Genomic DNA, 16,293 nt, shown 5'->3' with positions numbered 1-16,293 from the left:
TCTCATGAGTTTCTCAGAAGGGGGAAAACAGCAACAATCTGTCTCCTTCAGAAGAGAGACAGGCAGAGAATTTATACACTGATCTCATTATTTTAATTGTAGCTTGTTCAAAACTTGTAAAACATCAGGAGCAATCAAGGAAGCCAGTAGGAGCCTTGAAGCAGAGTGGGACGGTGAAGGAAAGAAGGAGAATATGTCTTTGTACATAATCCAGCCTGAAAGCAAGGCTCTGGGAACCCACCAGGTTTCCAAATGCTGTGAAAGGAAGAGGGATTTCAGGTCATTAGGCATTTTGGTTCCCATTCTTTTTCCTTTCAGTTCACTTTGCTTGCCGTAGCAAAAATGTAGCCTGGTCTTAAATCACAGAAACCTAACATCCCAGGATGTTAGAGGTTGGAAGGGACCTCTGGAGATCTTCCAGCCCAACCCCCCTGCCACAGCAGCACCAGAGAACAAGAACACATCCAGACAGGGCTGCAAAGGCTCCACAGAAAGAGACTCCACAAGCTCTCTGGGCAGCCTGTGCCAGGGCTCTGGCACCCTCACACCAAAGAAGTTGTTGCTCCTGTTGAGCTGGAACTTGCTGTGCTGCAGTGTCCATCCCTTGCCCTTTGTGCTATGGCAGGGCACAAGTGAGCAGAGGCTGTCCCTGTCCCTTCTTTCCTGCCCCCCAGCCCTCAGCTAGTGACAGACATTGCTCAGATCCCCTCTCAGCCTTCTCCTCTGCAGCCTAAGCAGCCCCAGGCTCCTCTCTTCATCAGGCAGTGCTGCAGTCCCTTCAGCATCCTTGTAGCCTTGCTTTGGACTCTCTCCAGCAGATTCATGTCCCTCTTGAACTGGGGAGCCCAGAACTGGATGCAGTATTTCAATCCATCCCCTCTGGATTTAGGAGGAACTGAATTCTAGACTACTGGGCTGAGCCTGAGCATGCTTATCTTTGCAGCTCCTCTGTGTTTGTTTAAGCAACACGAATAGCTGTTGAGATAAACCAGAGGTGACCTGCAGGGCCGAGCCTGTGGGCTTGCAGTGCAGATGTTAACTGATGCAGTAACTGTGTACCACACACCACCAGCTCAGGCTTTGGCCTTCTGTTGCAAAAACTTTCCTGCTTCTTTTCATCAAGACACACAGCGCACAGCTAAGCAGTGCATGGACAGGCACAAGCCTGACAATGTATCTACAGTGCAGCAGAGCCTGATTTTGAAAGACAAGACTAGCAGTGCCTCTTCCCACAGCAAGCTGGGGCTGCCTGCCAGCATGCTTATTTAGCATCACTCCTAGATTGGCAGATGAGATGAAAGCTGGTCAAGTGGAAGAGAAGGCCCTGCTGAAACAAGCAGGCTCTCCTGGCAGTGCTGCCGGTGTTGCTCCAGCCTGTTAACAGATTTCTCCCAGGTTCTCTGTGCCAGGTAAAAATTTCCTCATTAAGGGGAATTTATTCCATTTCCTTTTATCTTTTGTTGTTGAAGAAGTGAGCGGATGGCATTGCAAAGATGACAGGGTGCAATTTTTAAGCAAAAAGGATCAATAAATCAAGACTGGAAGCTGATGCAGAGGTTCAAGCAAGGGCTGGGAAAGGTCTGTGTTGTTCATAGACCACAAAATGTGCAGGCAGCTTTGGCCACCGAGGAAGGAAAGAGCCACTGAGGGGTTATGGCAGTGTGCAAAACCAGAATCGTCGGCTTCTGAAGCTCCAGAACTTGGGTCACGCTGCAAAGGAAACAGGAGCGTTACAAGAGTCTTCCCTTGTCTCAGACTTTGCCTTCGAGTTTGTCACAGACCAGCAAGGGAACTTCTCTAGACAAAGTTTTGCTCTGTGTTTGAAAAGTGAAGCTCTAGGGGAAAGTGGGAGGCTGTGATGGAGACCTAGGTCATGTGTTTGGAAATAGCCTTTTTAGTTCTGGATTTCTGGTGAGCTCTTGAGAGGGCCATTTACTTTCACAAAGATCAGCCTGATTGCCTTCTTGCTGGCTTCCGTGTCTCCAGCAAGTCTAAAGGGCTCCCTGAACAAAGGCAGTGGGGAAGCTGGATCTTAAAAGTCATCACTCTCTGCCTCTTAGTTTTCTGTCTGGAAGATCAGCACCACCTTACCATACTGTTTGCATGTTTGGCCTGGGACCTGCCCTCAGAGGCTTTTGGCCATTTCTTACCTTGTGACAGATTCTGGTTTAGGGTGTTTGGGGATCAGCTCTGCTGGATGTTTGACTCTTGATAATTTTCTGTGTCAACACTGAACGGTAAAACTGTTACATCCTCAGGGCTGGGTTGTCACTTCTAACCTTTCCTGCCTTGTAGCAAGCTGGGTAAGTTCCCTCCATACTGAACTGCCTCCATGGCAGTAAGAAAGGAAAGAATTTCTGCCGAGGTGCTGCTGGAGTAGAGGCTCCCACCACACCTTTCTTAGCAGCTGCATTGACTCCCTTGGGGGCAAGGGACAGGAGCAGAGGAAATGGTTCCAAGCTGCCCCAGGGGAGGTGCAGGCTGGATGCTAGGAAATATTTCTTCCCAGAGAGGGTTCTCAGCCATGGAATGTTCTGCCCAGGGCAGTGCTGCAGTCCCCATGGCTGGAGGTGTTTGAGCAGCCTGTGGAGCGGTGCTTAGGGACATGGTTTGGTGCTGCCCCTGCAATGCTGGCTGGAGGGTTGGACTGGATGAGCTTGGAGGCCTCTTCCAACCAGATGTTCTCTGTGATTCTGTGACTGAAAGCTACTTCTCCTGTCTCTTCTTTATCATGCGCTGAGAGTAGCAGAGGTAAAAATCCAGAGTTTCATTTCCTCTTGAGCTGCTCATCTTTTGTCTTGCATCCTGTACAAGGTGGTTACCTTTTCTCATGTAAGTATCCTAGCCTAATTTAAGGTGCTAGCCCAAGGCAAAGAAAACATGTCACCAAATAATCACTGCTTCTCTTCTGCCCACCCTGCTGGTTGTGTGTGTGTGTGTAAGAGAGAATGTATTGTCATAATGAGATAGTAAAAGCTGAACTGAAACAAGGTATGAATTAAGGCAGTGTTCTTTCTCTGTCAATAATCAAAGGACAGCCAGCTTTGTGTGCTTCTGAGGCAGAAGGGAGGGAGAGCAAGGGAGTAACCTGCACTGAAACAGGCTCCTTTTTTTTGGTGTCAGGTCTACTCACTTGTGCTTGGGGAATGCTGAATCCAGGACACAAATCTAATGTGGGTGCATCCTTCTTAACAGCTGGTGACAGTTAGCATCTGTTTTGCCAGAGAACTGGCAGGTTTTGCTTTGTTTCCTTCTGTGAAATGCTCATCCATGCCTTCAGTTCTGACATTCATGGCTTATGAAGAAGTTCTGTTTCAGAGCAAAGATCAGCAAGCAGAAAGGGCTGAGCGAAAGCAGAGGAGTTTTGTGGCGGAGGTGTTAGTGCATGGGACCTGCAGACTTTGACCAAAGCAGGTCTTATTTTGGAAAGCCTTTCTGCAGCCAGAACTAAGTCCAAAGGCTGGGCAGTTCAGCCTGCTGGATTAAGCAGGACCGTTGCCTTCTGACATTGTTGAGCTGCAGAGGTGGCCAGGGAAGACAATGCTCTTGAAATCAACAGCAAAAACTAGGACTTCTGAAAAGCAAACCCAGTGGGTCTTGTTTTGGAAAGTCTTTCTGCACCCAGGACTAAGTCTGTGGTGGGCTGGAACTTCCCTTGCCCAACCCCCTCAACTGAAATTAACCAGACCAACTCAGAGGGCATAGAAGCTAAAGCTCTATTTACAGCAGAGCTAAATTTACACGCATCTAGACACAATAGATTGACATGTATTTACAATTCTGTACAGTTTAGAGATAATACAGAAATCCAATCTTTCACCTTGGACAAAGAAACTCCAGAAGGGGACAAGGCCACCCTCTCTCTCCCCTCAGCTAGAAAACAACCAGCAAAGCTCAACTGTTATCTGGTTAGCCAAGGCTAGTGGAAGACATTGGAGTGGAACAAAGAAGCTAACAGATCCAGTGGCCAAAAGCAAAAAAGAAAAGTTGTTTGTACTTGGGCTTTTTATCCCTCTTAGCAAACCAATGAATGACCTTAGCCTTATTGTTCTTTTACAGCCAACAATCCTATTTCTCTTCTTAGAATATTCCAATAAGCCTTAAACCACTACAAAGTCCAAAGACTGGGCAGCTCAGCCTGCTGGAGTAGGCAGGACTGTATCCTTCTGCAGGAGTGAGAGTGAGATGCAGTGGGGAATTGCCGAGGAGTTGCTGGTGCCTGGAGCTGCCTCAGGGCAGAGCAAGCTGGTTGCTGGTGCCCGTCTGGGACAGCAGTTACAGTCAGCCTTGCATTTCTGCACCAGCTCTCTGCTGTGCTGTTATGGTCAAGTGGAGAGTTCTGGTCTCACACTGCAGGGGAAGTAGAGGTGGCATTGGGGAGTTCATAGAGGAAAGCCCATCTACATAGGCACCTGATAGAGCAGTCATCGAGACACATCTGTGACTCTCACCTCTTTTAAGCCATGCTGACTGTACTGAGGGCGGCAGAGATGCTCTGTGCCTGAGCTGGGGGGAGAAGATCCAATCCAACGACTCTCTTTCATGCTTCAGATTCCTGTCACATTCCATAAAGTGGCCTCACCCCCCTCCTCTCCCTCAAATACCATAATGCTATTTATTTAAAAATACCATCAAGCAAAGGACATAATTCAAAGGCTCTGATTTAGGAAAATTGCTTGTTTGTTAATCATTTCTTTCTCCTGATTCAGAGCTTGCTTGCTCATAAACTATTGATTTATCAGGCAGGCAAGAATGCTCTTGGCGATGAAGATGAAAAGCAAAAGTGCTGATAAAAATACACAGGCTGGTTGATGTTTGGGCAAAAGCTAAGCTGAGAAAAGGTATTTTAGAAACAGAGGCAGGCAGAAGCTATAAAGGCCATTGGTGGGATCACAGTGGAACCAAGATAGTTTGGGAGAGACAAAAGCACAGGGAGTCAAGGAGAGAAAGGAAAAGATGGAGGAAAAAAAAACCCAAAACAGATGCAAAATGGGCAAGAAAGTGCTGAGCTGCAGAGATGGCTAGGGAAGGAAATGCACTTGAAACCAACAGCAAAAACTAGGACTTCTGCAAAGCAAATGCAGGGAAAGAAGAACATACAGCAGTTCTGGGCAGTGGGAGCAAGCTCTTCACAGCGAGGAGAGCGAGGTGCTGGAACAGGTTGCCAGGGCCATAGGGTTTTGTGTAGGAGCACAACAGACTGAGATTATCTTACTTAACTCTTTTTCTAAGGAAAAGGGGTAGTCAAATAATAACACTCCCACTGAACTGGAGAAGAAAATACAGAAAGGTTGTATTTTAAAATGTGCAAGAAAAGACAGGGCATAGCTGAACCCTTGACACCTAAGCGAGATACAGGATGTGTAAGTCCTTAACACTTAGTACAAGCAGAAGACTCATGAGAATTCGCCCAACACCTTCCCCCAGGCAAACAAAAGAACCTCAATCCCAGTGCTCATTTTCTCCCATCCCCTATTGTCTCCCTCTTAGGCCCCAAGCAGGCCAGATTCACTGTGTCCCACGGCCTACAGGGTACTCCTACGTGGTTACCAGATAAGAATCCCTCCAGAGAGCTGAAAGGATGAGGGAGAAAAGAGAGCAAATTGACCTTGCTGCTTACTTCTACAGTGTTTGCAGAATTATGGCATTGAATAACAAAATGACAGTATCTGTGGCTGTCAAATTCATTCCCTGTGATGGATCTTGGTCTCTGTAGAGTTTTTAGGAAGTCTGGGATAACCTGGAACCCCTCAAACCACCACACCACATCCATGGACACTCAGCTTCAAACTTGATGGGGCCCTGAGCTACCTGATCTAGTTGGGGATGTCCCTGCTCACTGCAGGGATGCTGGATGAGATAGCCTTTGAGGGCCCCTTCTAACCCAGTGCATTCTATGGTTCTGTAGCTTTTGAGAGACCTTAACTGCAAATATCAAATAAAACCAGGTGTCTCTTCTCTTCTTTACCATGTCTGTTCCCTTCTCCTCATCTTCAGAATGAAAGAAGCAGCAGAAATGATAAGGAAAAAATATGGCTGAGACTGTCCGAAGGAAAAAGCTCCCTGGCAGTGAGCCTCTGGAGGTCACTTCTGCTATGCATGCTTTTGTAAAAGCCTGCCCATGTCTGAAGGCAAACAGAGCACCTTCAGCAACACAGGAAAGGGCTGCTTTTGGGACATATTTTGAGGCAAGTTGTCCCTCAGCAGGGTTGGGGTCATCCCAGAGCCTCAGATATTTCCTGCCTTCATGTGGAGTGGACAGCTGCAACTAGAGGTAGGAGATGCATCTACCTACATAATTACTGACCCAACTACTCTGTTGAGGTCTACATTTCAAAATTTAGGCTGGGAGGAGGAATGTAAGGGAGAGATCAAGGTCAAGTTTGGATGTGGAGATGTGGACATGTTGAAACCAAGGAAGGAATCACTGCAGGTCATAGAATCACAGAATTGTCTGAGTTGGAAGGGACCTCAAAGGTCATCCAGTCAAGATTCTTCCTCTGACAGATTTCAAAATGTTTTCAACTCAAACTTGCAGGGCTGGGGGTTTTAAAATCTGGCTGGATTGGAAGGGACAACCAAAGCTCATCCAGTCCAACCCCTCTACACTCAGCAGGGACATCCTTAACTAGAGCAGGTTGCCCAGAGCCCTCTCCAGCCTCACCTTGGATATCTCCAGGGATGGGGCTACAACCACCTCCCTGAGCAACCTGTGCCAGTGTTCCACTACCCTCCTGGTGCAGAACTTGTTCCTCACACTCAGTCCAGATCTGCTCTGCTCCAGTTTGAAGCCATTGCCCTTGTCCTTTCCCTGCAGCCCTTTCCAAACAGTCTCTCTGAAGCCGCCTTGTATCTCACTTCAGGTACTGGCAGGTTGCCATTAGGTGTCCCTGAAGCCTTCTCTTCTCCAGGATGAACACCCCCAGCTCCCTCAACCTGTCCTCATAGCAGAGCTGCTCCAAACCCTTGATCATTTTCATGGCCTCCTCTGGACCTGCTCCATCAGGTCCATATCCTTTCTGTATTAAGGGCTCCAAAGCTGGATGCAGCACTCCAGATGAGGTCTCACAAGAGCAGAGCAAAGTGGCAGGATTCCCTCTCTCCATCTCTGGCCACGCTGCTTTTGATGCAGCCCAGGCTGCCATTGGCCTTCTGTGCTGCAAGCTCACACTGCCTGCTCCTGTCCAGCATCCCATGCATCAGCATCCCTAAGTTCCTCTTCCCAGACCTTCTTTCTATCACCTCCTCCCCCAGTCCGTACTGATAGTGAGGGTCAGTGACCATAGAATCGTTGTGGATATGATGACCTTGTACTAACCTGGTGGAGAATGCTGACTGGAGCCTCATCATGGACCATTCATTCCTGTCTCAAAAATGCAAGAAAATGAAGTGTATCACTTCCTAGCATCAGCAGTTTGCCTGTAGACTTTACTTTGTGTGTGTTTGTGACTGATAACCAGTGCAAGAAGAGCTGAGGACTGTCTGGCTCAGCTGGGTCTGCTTCCTTTCTTTGCCTTTATGCACATGATCCTACAGCAGCTCCATGCGGTGTGGGAAACAAGAATTCCTGCCAAGCCTCACGCAGAGGTGTTTCTCTCCTTTAATCCCAGTGCAACCATTCCAGAAGAGACCCTGAGGAGAGCCAAACAGATAGGCTTCTCAGACAGACAGATTGGGAAATGCATGGGGCTGACTCAAGCCCAGTGCCGTCAGCTGAGACTGAAGATGAATATAATGCCATGGGTGAAACAGGTACGTGAGAAACATGGTTCTTCGTGTGGGAGGCTGCCAGGGGTGCAAGAGAGTCCAAGGGGGGACTACAGTGATGCTGAAGGGACTGCAGTACAGGCTGAGAGCTCTGGGGCTGGTTAGTCTGCAGAGGAGAAAGCTGAGAGGGGATCTGAGCAATGTCTATCAAGAGCTGAGGGCTGGAGGGCAGGAAGGAAGGGACAGGGACAGCCTCTGCTCACTTGTGCCCTGCCATAGGACAAGGGGCGAGGGATGCCAACTGCAGCACAGCAAGTTCCAGCTCAACAGGAGCAGGACCCTTCTTTGGTGTGAGGGTGCCAGAGCCCTGGCACAGGCTGCCCAGAGAGGTTGTGGAGTGTCCTTCTGTGGAGCCTTTGCAGCCCTGTCTGGATGTGTTCCTGTGTGACCTGTGCTGGATTCTCTGGTGCTGCTGTGGCAGGGGGGTTGGGCTGGAAGATGTCTAGAGGTCCCTTCCAACCCCTAACATCCTGTGATCAGGGAACCCTCAAGGCCTTAGAACAGCTGAGGTAAACAAAGTGGAACACCTGGCTTTGTCAACATCCATGGGAGTTTTGACACTGCCATTAAAGAAGAACAAATTTCAGCCATGTACCTGTGACTTCAGCACTGCAGGCATCAATGTAAGGAGAGGAACGTCCCCAGAGATCAGCTCAGAATGGTCTTGTTCACTGTGAGTGTGCTGAGGGAGTAGCAGCTCTCTGGCTTTAGCAGAAAGCTCAGAAGCTAGCCCACCACAGTGTGACCATGAAAAGCCCAATATTTCTTTTATTTTGCTAGTAACTTCTTACAGAGTAATACTTTGCTGGCAGTATGCTATTGTTAGGGGCTCATTTGCTGTTTGCTGTGATGGCACAAGCCTAATGAGCTCATCTAGCTTTCCGGGCAGTGTCAGGAGTGCTTTGCTACCTGTTCTACTGCTGCATTTAAGGTATGTGGGCATTAAACTGCCACCAGCTGGGTGTTTGGTTTTTTTGTCCTTAAAGAGACAACTCAAGCAGCCCAAACTACTGAATACTTCTGAAAGAGCCCATCTGTATCCTCAGGCCCAATTCCAGGTGCCAAATCTCCTTCTGTTCCCCAGCTGCTGTTTTCTTTCTACAGGCTCACCTGGCCCACAGAATTGTGCCTGGTCTTGCTCTGAGTTCTTTCAGCTGCATATGGCACTGCAGTGCTGAATTGATTGGTGTGCCAGGGTACCCTTAATGAGGTCATTCTGCTCGTGCCTGCATTTGTAGCTTCAAAGCATATGCTGCTTCTTGAGTCATGAAGTACAAGTTGCAATATTAGCAACAGTAATGAGCAGCAGAGATTTACACAGAGCTAATGATGCAAGGTCACATTCTTCATGATTCACAAGGATCTGGACAGCCAGAGGGGATTCCTGAAAGCTCCTCCAGGCTGGGCAGGTTTGTACATGATATGGCATGTAAAAATCCCTGCCAAGACTGCTCGGATATTGTCCCCTCCTCAGTATTCTATGAAGAAGTGTTTCAGCTAGTCGATCAGGACACTCCAGTAATCACTGGTGACCTGGCTGGACTGGTTGCCACACAGAATATGCAATGGGTAGTTGATGCAAATAGTTTGTGAAAACCCTAGTGGGGAAATTATTCTCCTAGGCCCTCTGGTGACTAATTACATAAAATAGTGTTGAAAACTGCTTGTAAGGGGTGGTTGAAAATCACTCTTGCATTGTGTACTGCTTAATTATCAAAACATGAGCTATGCAGTAAAACAAATATGTACTACTTGGAATCATAGAATGATCTGGGTTGGAAGGGACCTCCAAAGGTCATCTGATCCAGCCACCATGCAGTCAGCAGGGACAGCCTCAACTAGATCAGGATGCCCAGATTTTTTTTGAGCCTGACATTGAGTATCTGTAGGGATGGGGCCTCAACCACCTCCCTGGGCAGCCTGTGCCAGTGTTCCATCATCCTCATGGTGCAAAACTTGTTTCTCACATCCGATCTCAATCTGCTCTGCTCTATTTTGAAGCTATTGCCTTCATCCTGTCCCTGCAGGCCTTTGCAAACAGTCTCTCTGCAGTCTTCTTTAGCCCACTTCAGGTACTGGCAGGTTGCTATTAGGTCTCCCTGGAGCCTTCTCTTCTCCAGGCTGAACACTCCCAGCTCCCCTAGCCTGTCCTTGTAGCAGAGCTGCTCCAACGCCTTGTTATCTTCATGGCCCTCCTTTGGACCTGCTCCATCAGGTCCATGTCTGTCCTGTGTTGAGGGTTCCAGAGCTGGATGCAGTACTCCAGGCCAGGTCTTAGCAGAGAAGAGCAAGGTGACAGACTTAGCCAAGGCTGCTGCTTGACATGATGTCAAAGCAATATTGTGCATGTGTGATTTGGTGTGGTTGTAACATGGGGTTGAGAGTATAGCATGAAGATCCCAGATCACACAGCTGGGGGACAGGAGATGTGGAGATCTGTATCATGGTGCTCAACTAACTAGAGAATGAGTGCCTCAGCAAGAAGGAAGGTCTGGGTGGATGGATGGATGGATGAATGAGTGGGTGGGTAGGTGGGGGAGAAGGTGTTAGAAAAGCAGCCTTGAGGAAGAGGACTTAGAGGTGTTGGGGGGGGAGAAGCTCTACAGGAGCAGGCAGAGTGAACTTGCGACACTGAAGGCCGATGGCAGCCTGGGCTGCATCCACAGCAGAGTGGCCAGAGATGGAGTAAGGGGATTCTGCCCCTCTGCTCTGCTCTGCTGAGACCTCATCTGGAGTGCTGCGTCCAGCTCTGGAGCCCTCAGCACAGGAAGGACATGAACCTGATGGAGCAGGTCCAGAGGAGGGCCATGGAGATAACTGGGAGGTTTGAGCAGCTCTGCTACAAGAACAGGCTGAGGGAGCTAGGGGTGTTCAGCTTGGAGAAGAGAAGGCTCTAGGAACACCTAGTAGTGACCTTTCAGTACCTGAAGTGAGGGAGGCTGCAGAGAGACTGTTTGCAAAGGCCTGCAAGCACAGGACGAGGGCAATGGCTTCAAATTAGAGCAGAGCAGATTGAGATTGGATGTGAGGAGCAAGTTCTGCACCAGGAGGGTGGTGGAACACTGCAACAGGTTGCCCAGATTGATGTTTGAGGCCCCCACCCTGGAAATATTCAAGGTGAAGCTGGACAGGGCTCTGGGCAACCTGATCTAGTTGTAGCTGTCCTCGCTGGGTGCAGAGAGGTTGGACTGGATGACCTTTGGAGATGCCTTCCAACTTTCCTATGCTTCTATGATATGGCACTTCAGATCATCTCCTTTTGAGGAAGGACAGGATGGGAAATTGATAGGACAGGAATAGGTATAGAAAAAGAAAGAGGGGATAAAAAGCCACAAACTGACACACCTGCATGTCAGGAAGATCTTGCACTGTCCAAGACTCAATCCTCCCTCTTCTTCCCTGCACAGATTGACACACTGGCGGCAGAGTACCCGGCGGTCACTAATTACCTTTATACCACCTACAATGGACAGGTAGGTACCTTGGCAAACAACAGTGCCAGTGCTGTATCCTTTTTCTGCCCTAGGCTGCCTTATTGCTGCAGGCCTTGTAGATATCACGTTCTCTGCAGCAGCTATTTTGGGTATGACTTCCTTACAGCAGGCCTGGAACTTGGTTTTGCTCAAATCTTGTTCTAGTTCATTTGATGTGAAGGCCTCTGTGCTGTTCTCACTCTGTTCTCTGGCACCTGCACAGGTTGAGTGCTGGTTGTGCAGAGTTCATGTTTCATTCTCCACTCTGCTGAGACCCCACCTCAAATCCTGCCTCCAATTCTGGTGTCCCCACTGAAAAAGGGACACACATCTGTTGGAGGAAGTCCAGAGAAAGCCACAAAAATGATCCAGGGGCTGAAACACCTCTGTTGGTGAGGAGCTGGAGGTGTTCAGCCTAGAGAAGAGAAGACTCTGGGGGAACCTTAGAGCTGCTTGCCAATACCTGAAGGGATCCTACAGGAGGGCTGCAGAGGGACTTTTTACAAGAGTGTCCACCCATAGGACAAAGGGAAGTGGATTGAAATTGAAGGAGAAGAGGTTAAGATTGGATCTGAGGAATCAGTTCTTCACTAGGAGGCTGGCAAGACTCTGGAATGGATTGTCCAGAGAGGCTGTGGATGCCCCTGCCTGAAGACATTGAAAGCCAGGTTGGATGTGGCCTTGAGTAAGCTGGGCTAGCTGAGAGGTGTCCCTGCCATGGCAGGGGGTTGGGTTAGATGATCTCTAAGGTCTCTTCCAGCCTAAGCTTTTGTATGATTTATCTCATCCTAGTACTCATTTAGATGTGAAACGTAACAGCTCCTTAGGCTACTTGAGCAACCAAAGCAGAGCTGCTGCCTCCTTTACCTTCCAGCAGAGCTGCACTTGATTTCCATTGCAGTGAGATCAGCCTTGAGCCCTTGAAGGGTCAGACTGTTGGATATGGGCTGAGAACCAGAAACTCTTTATTCTTTAAAGCTTGGAGTTAGGTGCTGTGGAGTACCAATCCTGATGACTTTTTTCCCTCCCTTCTCAGGAGCATGATATAAAATTTGATGACTGTGGAGTGATGGTATTGGGCTGTGGACCATATCACATAGGTAAATCTTTCTCACAACTCCTCTCTTCCTGCACCCTTGAGCCTTCTTTAGATAGTCTAGTGGTTCATTTATTCCTCTTCTCATATGGCAACAACACTCTCCAGAGCACAGAGCACAGGACATCAGTTCCCAGCAACAGGTTTGCCTTTTACACTTGCTTGGAGATTTCATTTCATGCCCTGGATAAAACAGGAGAATATGATTACTTTTCACTTGTCACTTAGTTGTCATTTCCACAGGTTTGGGGAATTTTTGGGCTCTCTCTTTTTGCACATGCTATTGCCTGAAGAGGCCAATACTTTGTGTGGAATTTCATTGCTCCCACAACTCCCTTACATGTTTACTACCAGCTCATGACTGTGTTGTTATATACAATGCATTTTACTGCTGTAAGTAGAGGTAACTGGAAATATTTTGATGTATCTTCAGCTGCTTTTCTATAAGCAATTCTCTGCTGTCTTTTCAGCCCACTCAGATGATCATGCAGCATAAGCTTCCTCATGGCTATGAGTAGACAGACTGCAGATAACTTTCACTCCTTTCCATGGACCTTTCCAAACAGCTTGAAACTGTTGACAAGAAAAAAATTACTTGTTACACAGAAATATTTTTGCTCTGCCTCTCACAAGTAGTGCTGATGGTATTTGAAAGGTGAAATTCCAAACTGCATGCATTTGTTTTGCTTGGATGCACAAGTGAAATGCTGCACTCCCGATGCTGTTTGTAGGATGTGTCTTTTTTGAACACAGTTTCCAGTCTGTGATCTGTTGGAGAGTAGCCTCAAATCAAGGACCTGAGAGTACTGGTGGACAAGAAGTTCTGCATGGGCCAGCAATGTGCCCTTGTAGCCAAGAAGGCCAATGGCATTCTGGGGGGCATTAAGAAGAGTGTGTCCAGCAGATCCAGGGAGATTTTCTTTCCCCTCTACTCTGCCCTAGTGAGGTCCCACCTGGAATATTTCATCCAGTTCTGGACTCCTGTGACTATGCAGACCCAGAGTGGTGTTATGGGCAGTAGCATGAGGTACTGGGCAGGTTTCCAGCCACCCAGTGCTTCCCTCCACCATGGTTAACACATACTGCTTGCCACTGCGAGACCGAGGCAGAGTGATGTAATCCATCTGCCAGGCCTCCCCATACCTGTACTTTGACCACCCTCCCCTGTACCACAAAGGCTTCATGCGCTTGGCTTGCTTTATGGCAGCACAGATGTCACAGCCATGGATAACCTGGGCTATGGCATCCATGGGTATGTCCACAGACCTGTCTCTGGCCCATTGGTGTGTGGCATCTCTTCCTTGGTGGCCAGAAAAGTCATGTGCCCACCAAGCTAGGAACAGTTCACCTTTGTGTTCCCAGTCCAGGTCTATCTGGGAGATGTGGGCAGCCAAGTCAGCTTGGTGGCTGTGCTGTTGCTCCTCAGTGGCTCTGCTCTTGGGGATGTGAGCACTGATGTGTCGGATTTTAACTGGTAGCTTGTCCAGGTATGCAGAAATGTCTTGCCAGAGGTCAGCAGCCCAAATAGGCTTCCCCTTTCTCTGCCAGTCATTTCTCTTTTCCACTCCTTCAGCCACCCCCATAAGGCATTTGCTACCATCCATGAGTCGGTGTAGATGTATAGCATTGGCCACTGCTCTCGCTCTGCAATGTCCAGGGCCAGCTGGATGGCTTTTACCTCAGCATATTGGCTGGATTCGCCTTCTCCATCTATTGCCTCGGCAATAGATGTGGGAAGTAAGGAAATAAAGGGTGTGCCTGTCAGTGAGAGACCGGTGGCAGCCCTCTGTTTCTAAGTAGGTGGCAGAGGCAGCAGTTAAGCACAGCCTCGATTTCCAGTGTTTCTTGCCACTCAATTATATATAAAAATAATTATTTCAGTGGTTAACGATCATGTAATGACTGTGAACACATCAGGAGGAGGTCAGGGTTTTCCTGTAGACTGTAAGCATAACCATTTAATGATGTTTTTTAATATGCTTCATTCTCTGATTATGGCACTCAGCTTAGATGATTGAGCATATTTAGGGGACAGTAGCTTTGAGCGTAATCTGGACTCCAGCATTGCCTGAAGTCTGCAGCATTACCCAAGTTCCAATTCCTGCAGCTTGTCCAAGAATGAAAATCAAGTCTTGGTGCTCAGGTGACTCCCTCTGCAGCTCTTTCCTTTACCGCTTTTCACAGCGCTTACTCAGGGTTTAGGAGAATGAGGATGTGCTTGCCTCACAGTGTTGCCACAAGAGAACCAAGAGAAAAGGACCACAGAGTGGCTCTAAAAGTGTTGTTCTGCTGATTTGCCTTATCTGGAGCCTGTGCACAGGAAGGTCAAACCCACTGAGTTTTTCTGTTGTTAGGTTAGCCACACTCTGCTCTTCTGGGAAGCGAAAACCATTTCAGCCTTCTGGTTTTGAAGCAGAGCTGTACAAATGCTTTGCGTTTCGTGGGGCTTGCAAGCAGCACTGTCTTAGAATAATGGGCACTCAGTTCAGGCACCTCTAGGCTTCTGCCTCTGAAGTTAATCTCCAAGCACGTTGGTTGGGAAGCAGCAGCAGCAGCTGGATGGGCAGCAAGAGTAGCCGTGAGTGTTTGTGTGTGCAGGATGACAGAGGCATGAGGGAGGCCTGTTGCTGCTGAGCAGCTGAGCCAGCTCCCCTGCTGTGTTTGGAGGCTCACTTGGATGAGGGATAGGTTTCTGTGGGAGGACAGTTAGGCTTCTGGCTCTAAGCATAGAGGAGGCAACAATGTTTGGGTTTTTCTGCTTTTTGCTTTTTTAAGCCTGAGTGCTGAGAACACCTGTTTGTGTTTTCTTCTCTTCTTCCTTCCTTTCCTTGCCTACCTTTCTGTCTCCTGTCAGGCAGCAGTGTGGAGTTTGATTGGTGTGCTGTCTCCAGCATCCGCACACTGCGTCAGCTTGGCAACAAGACCGTCGTGGTGAATTGCAACCCAGAGACGGTGAGCACAGATTTTGATGAGTGTGACAGACTGTACTTTGAGGAGCTGTCATTGGAAAGGATCCTGGACATCTACCAATACGAGGTAAAGAAAACCAGAAGCACGACAAAAAGCCATGAAGCAACCCCACCTTTTCAAAATTCCTGTCACCAGCTTGCTTTGGCAGAGCAGCTGGGGGTGAGGCAGGGAGAGCTTGCTAGCAAAAGCTGTTTGGTTTGGATCCCAGGGTTGCATTTTACACATCATTGATGTTCCTAGCAGGCTGCTCAATAATGAATGCCAAATAAATATTAAATTATTTTGCAAGATGCCATATTGTGCAATACTTACAAGCAGATTTAATTTGCTGTGCAGCCATTTATGGCACAAACTGTTCTGCCTTGGCAGCGCTGAGCTATAGCACTTCAATGCATCCTTGACTTCTAGCACAAGTACTCCCCAGAAGCAGCAGAACAGGTTATGTATGTAACATTAATGTGCTCAGGGACTTGCAGGCTTGGCCTTGGGATGCAGTGGCAGTGTGGTGGCTGTGGCCCTGCAGGCAGGCAGGTAGATCAGGATGGGCCGCTGGAGCTGCCATTGAAGCAAGACATGTTCCGGCTCCTCATCCAAACACTGCTTTTGTGTGTTAAGAATTTCCAGGCACTCAGAAGTGCTGATATCAAGAGGCAGAGAAGAGGTCTCTGCAGGCTGGGTAGTGGGAGGATGTATCATGTAACCAGTTGGCTCCCGTGTGGAAAACACTGGTTTCTAACTGGTAACACACTCAGCTGAGGCTTTCTAAGGTACTTATGGGAACTTCCTCTTTCTTAAAGTTCAGTGTGAGCTGATGCTGTGATTGCTGAAACAGGCTGAGTTGAACCTGCTGCTGTTACCCCACACTGCAGTCATGCCAGCCCCAATAATGAAAGTGCTGGCTGGAGCAAAGTGTTACAGACCTTGTTCAGATTGCAACACGCGAGGCTTCCTGTGCCGGTTGCTGCTTCTGTGTTGTAAGTTCTTGGG

The 16,293-nt window shown here is 48.3% G+C and overlaps 1 protein-coding gene across 1 annotated transcript in view; it reads left to right on the top strand.

Moving 5' to 3' along the window:
- Positions 1-16,293, top strand: part of CPS1 (carbamoyl-phosphate synthase 1) — a 153,504-nt gene that overhangs the window by 84,590 nt on the left and 52,621 nt on the right. Inside the window, exons 22-25 of the mRNA XM_064163922.1 lie at positions 7,611-7,752; positions 11,175-11,240; positions 12,277-12,340; positions 15,191-15,372. Of these exons, the coding sequence (XP_064019992.1) occupies positions 7,611-7,752; positions 11,175-11,240; positions 12,277-12,340; positions 15,191-15,372 (454 nt within the window). The remainder of the gene's footprint in view (positions 1-7,610; positions 7,753-11,174; positions 11,241-12,276; positions 12,341-15,190; positions 15,373-16,293) is intronic.

Source organism: Pogoniulus pusillus, chromosome 24 (assembly GCF_015220805.1).
Source record: "Pogoniulus pusillus isolate bPogPus1 chromosome 24, bPogPus1.pri, whole genome shotgun sequence".
In the NCBI taxonomy this organism is placed as follows: domain Eukaryota; kingdom Metazoa; phylum Chordata; class Aves; order Piciformes; family Lybiidae; genus Pogoniulus; species Pogoniulus pusillus.
The sequence above is the reverse complement of the archived record's forward strand: the minus strand, read 5'-3'. Positions and strand labels throughout refer to the sequence as shown.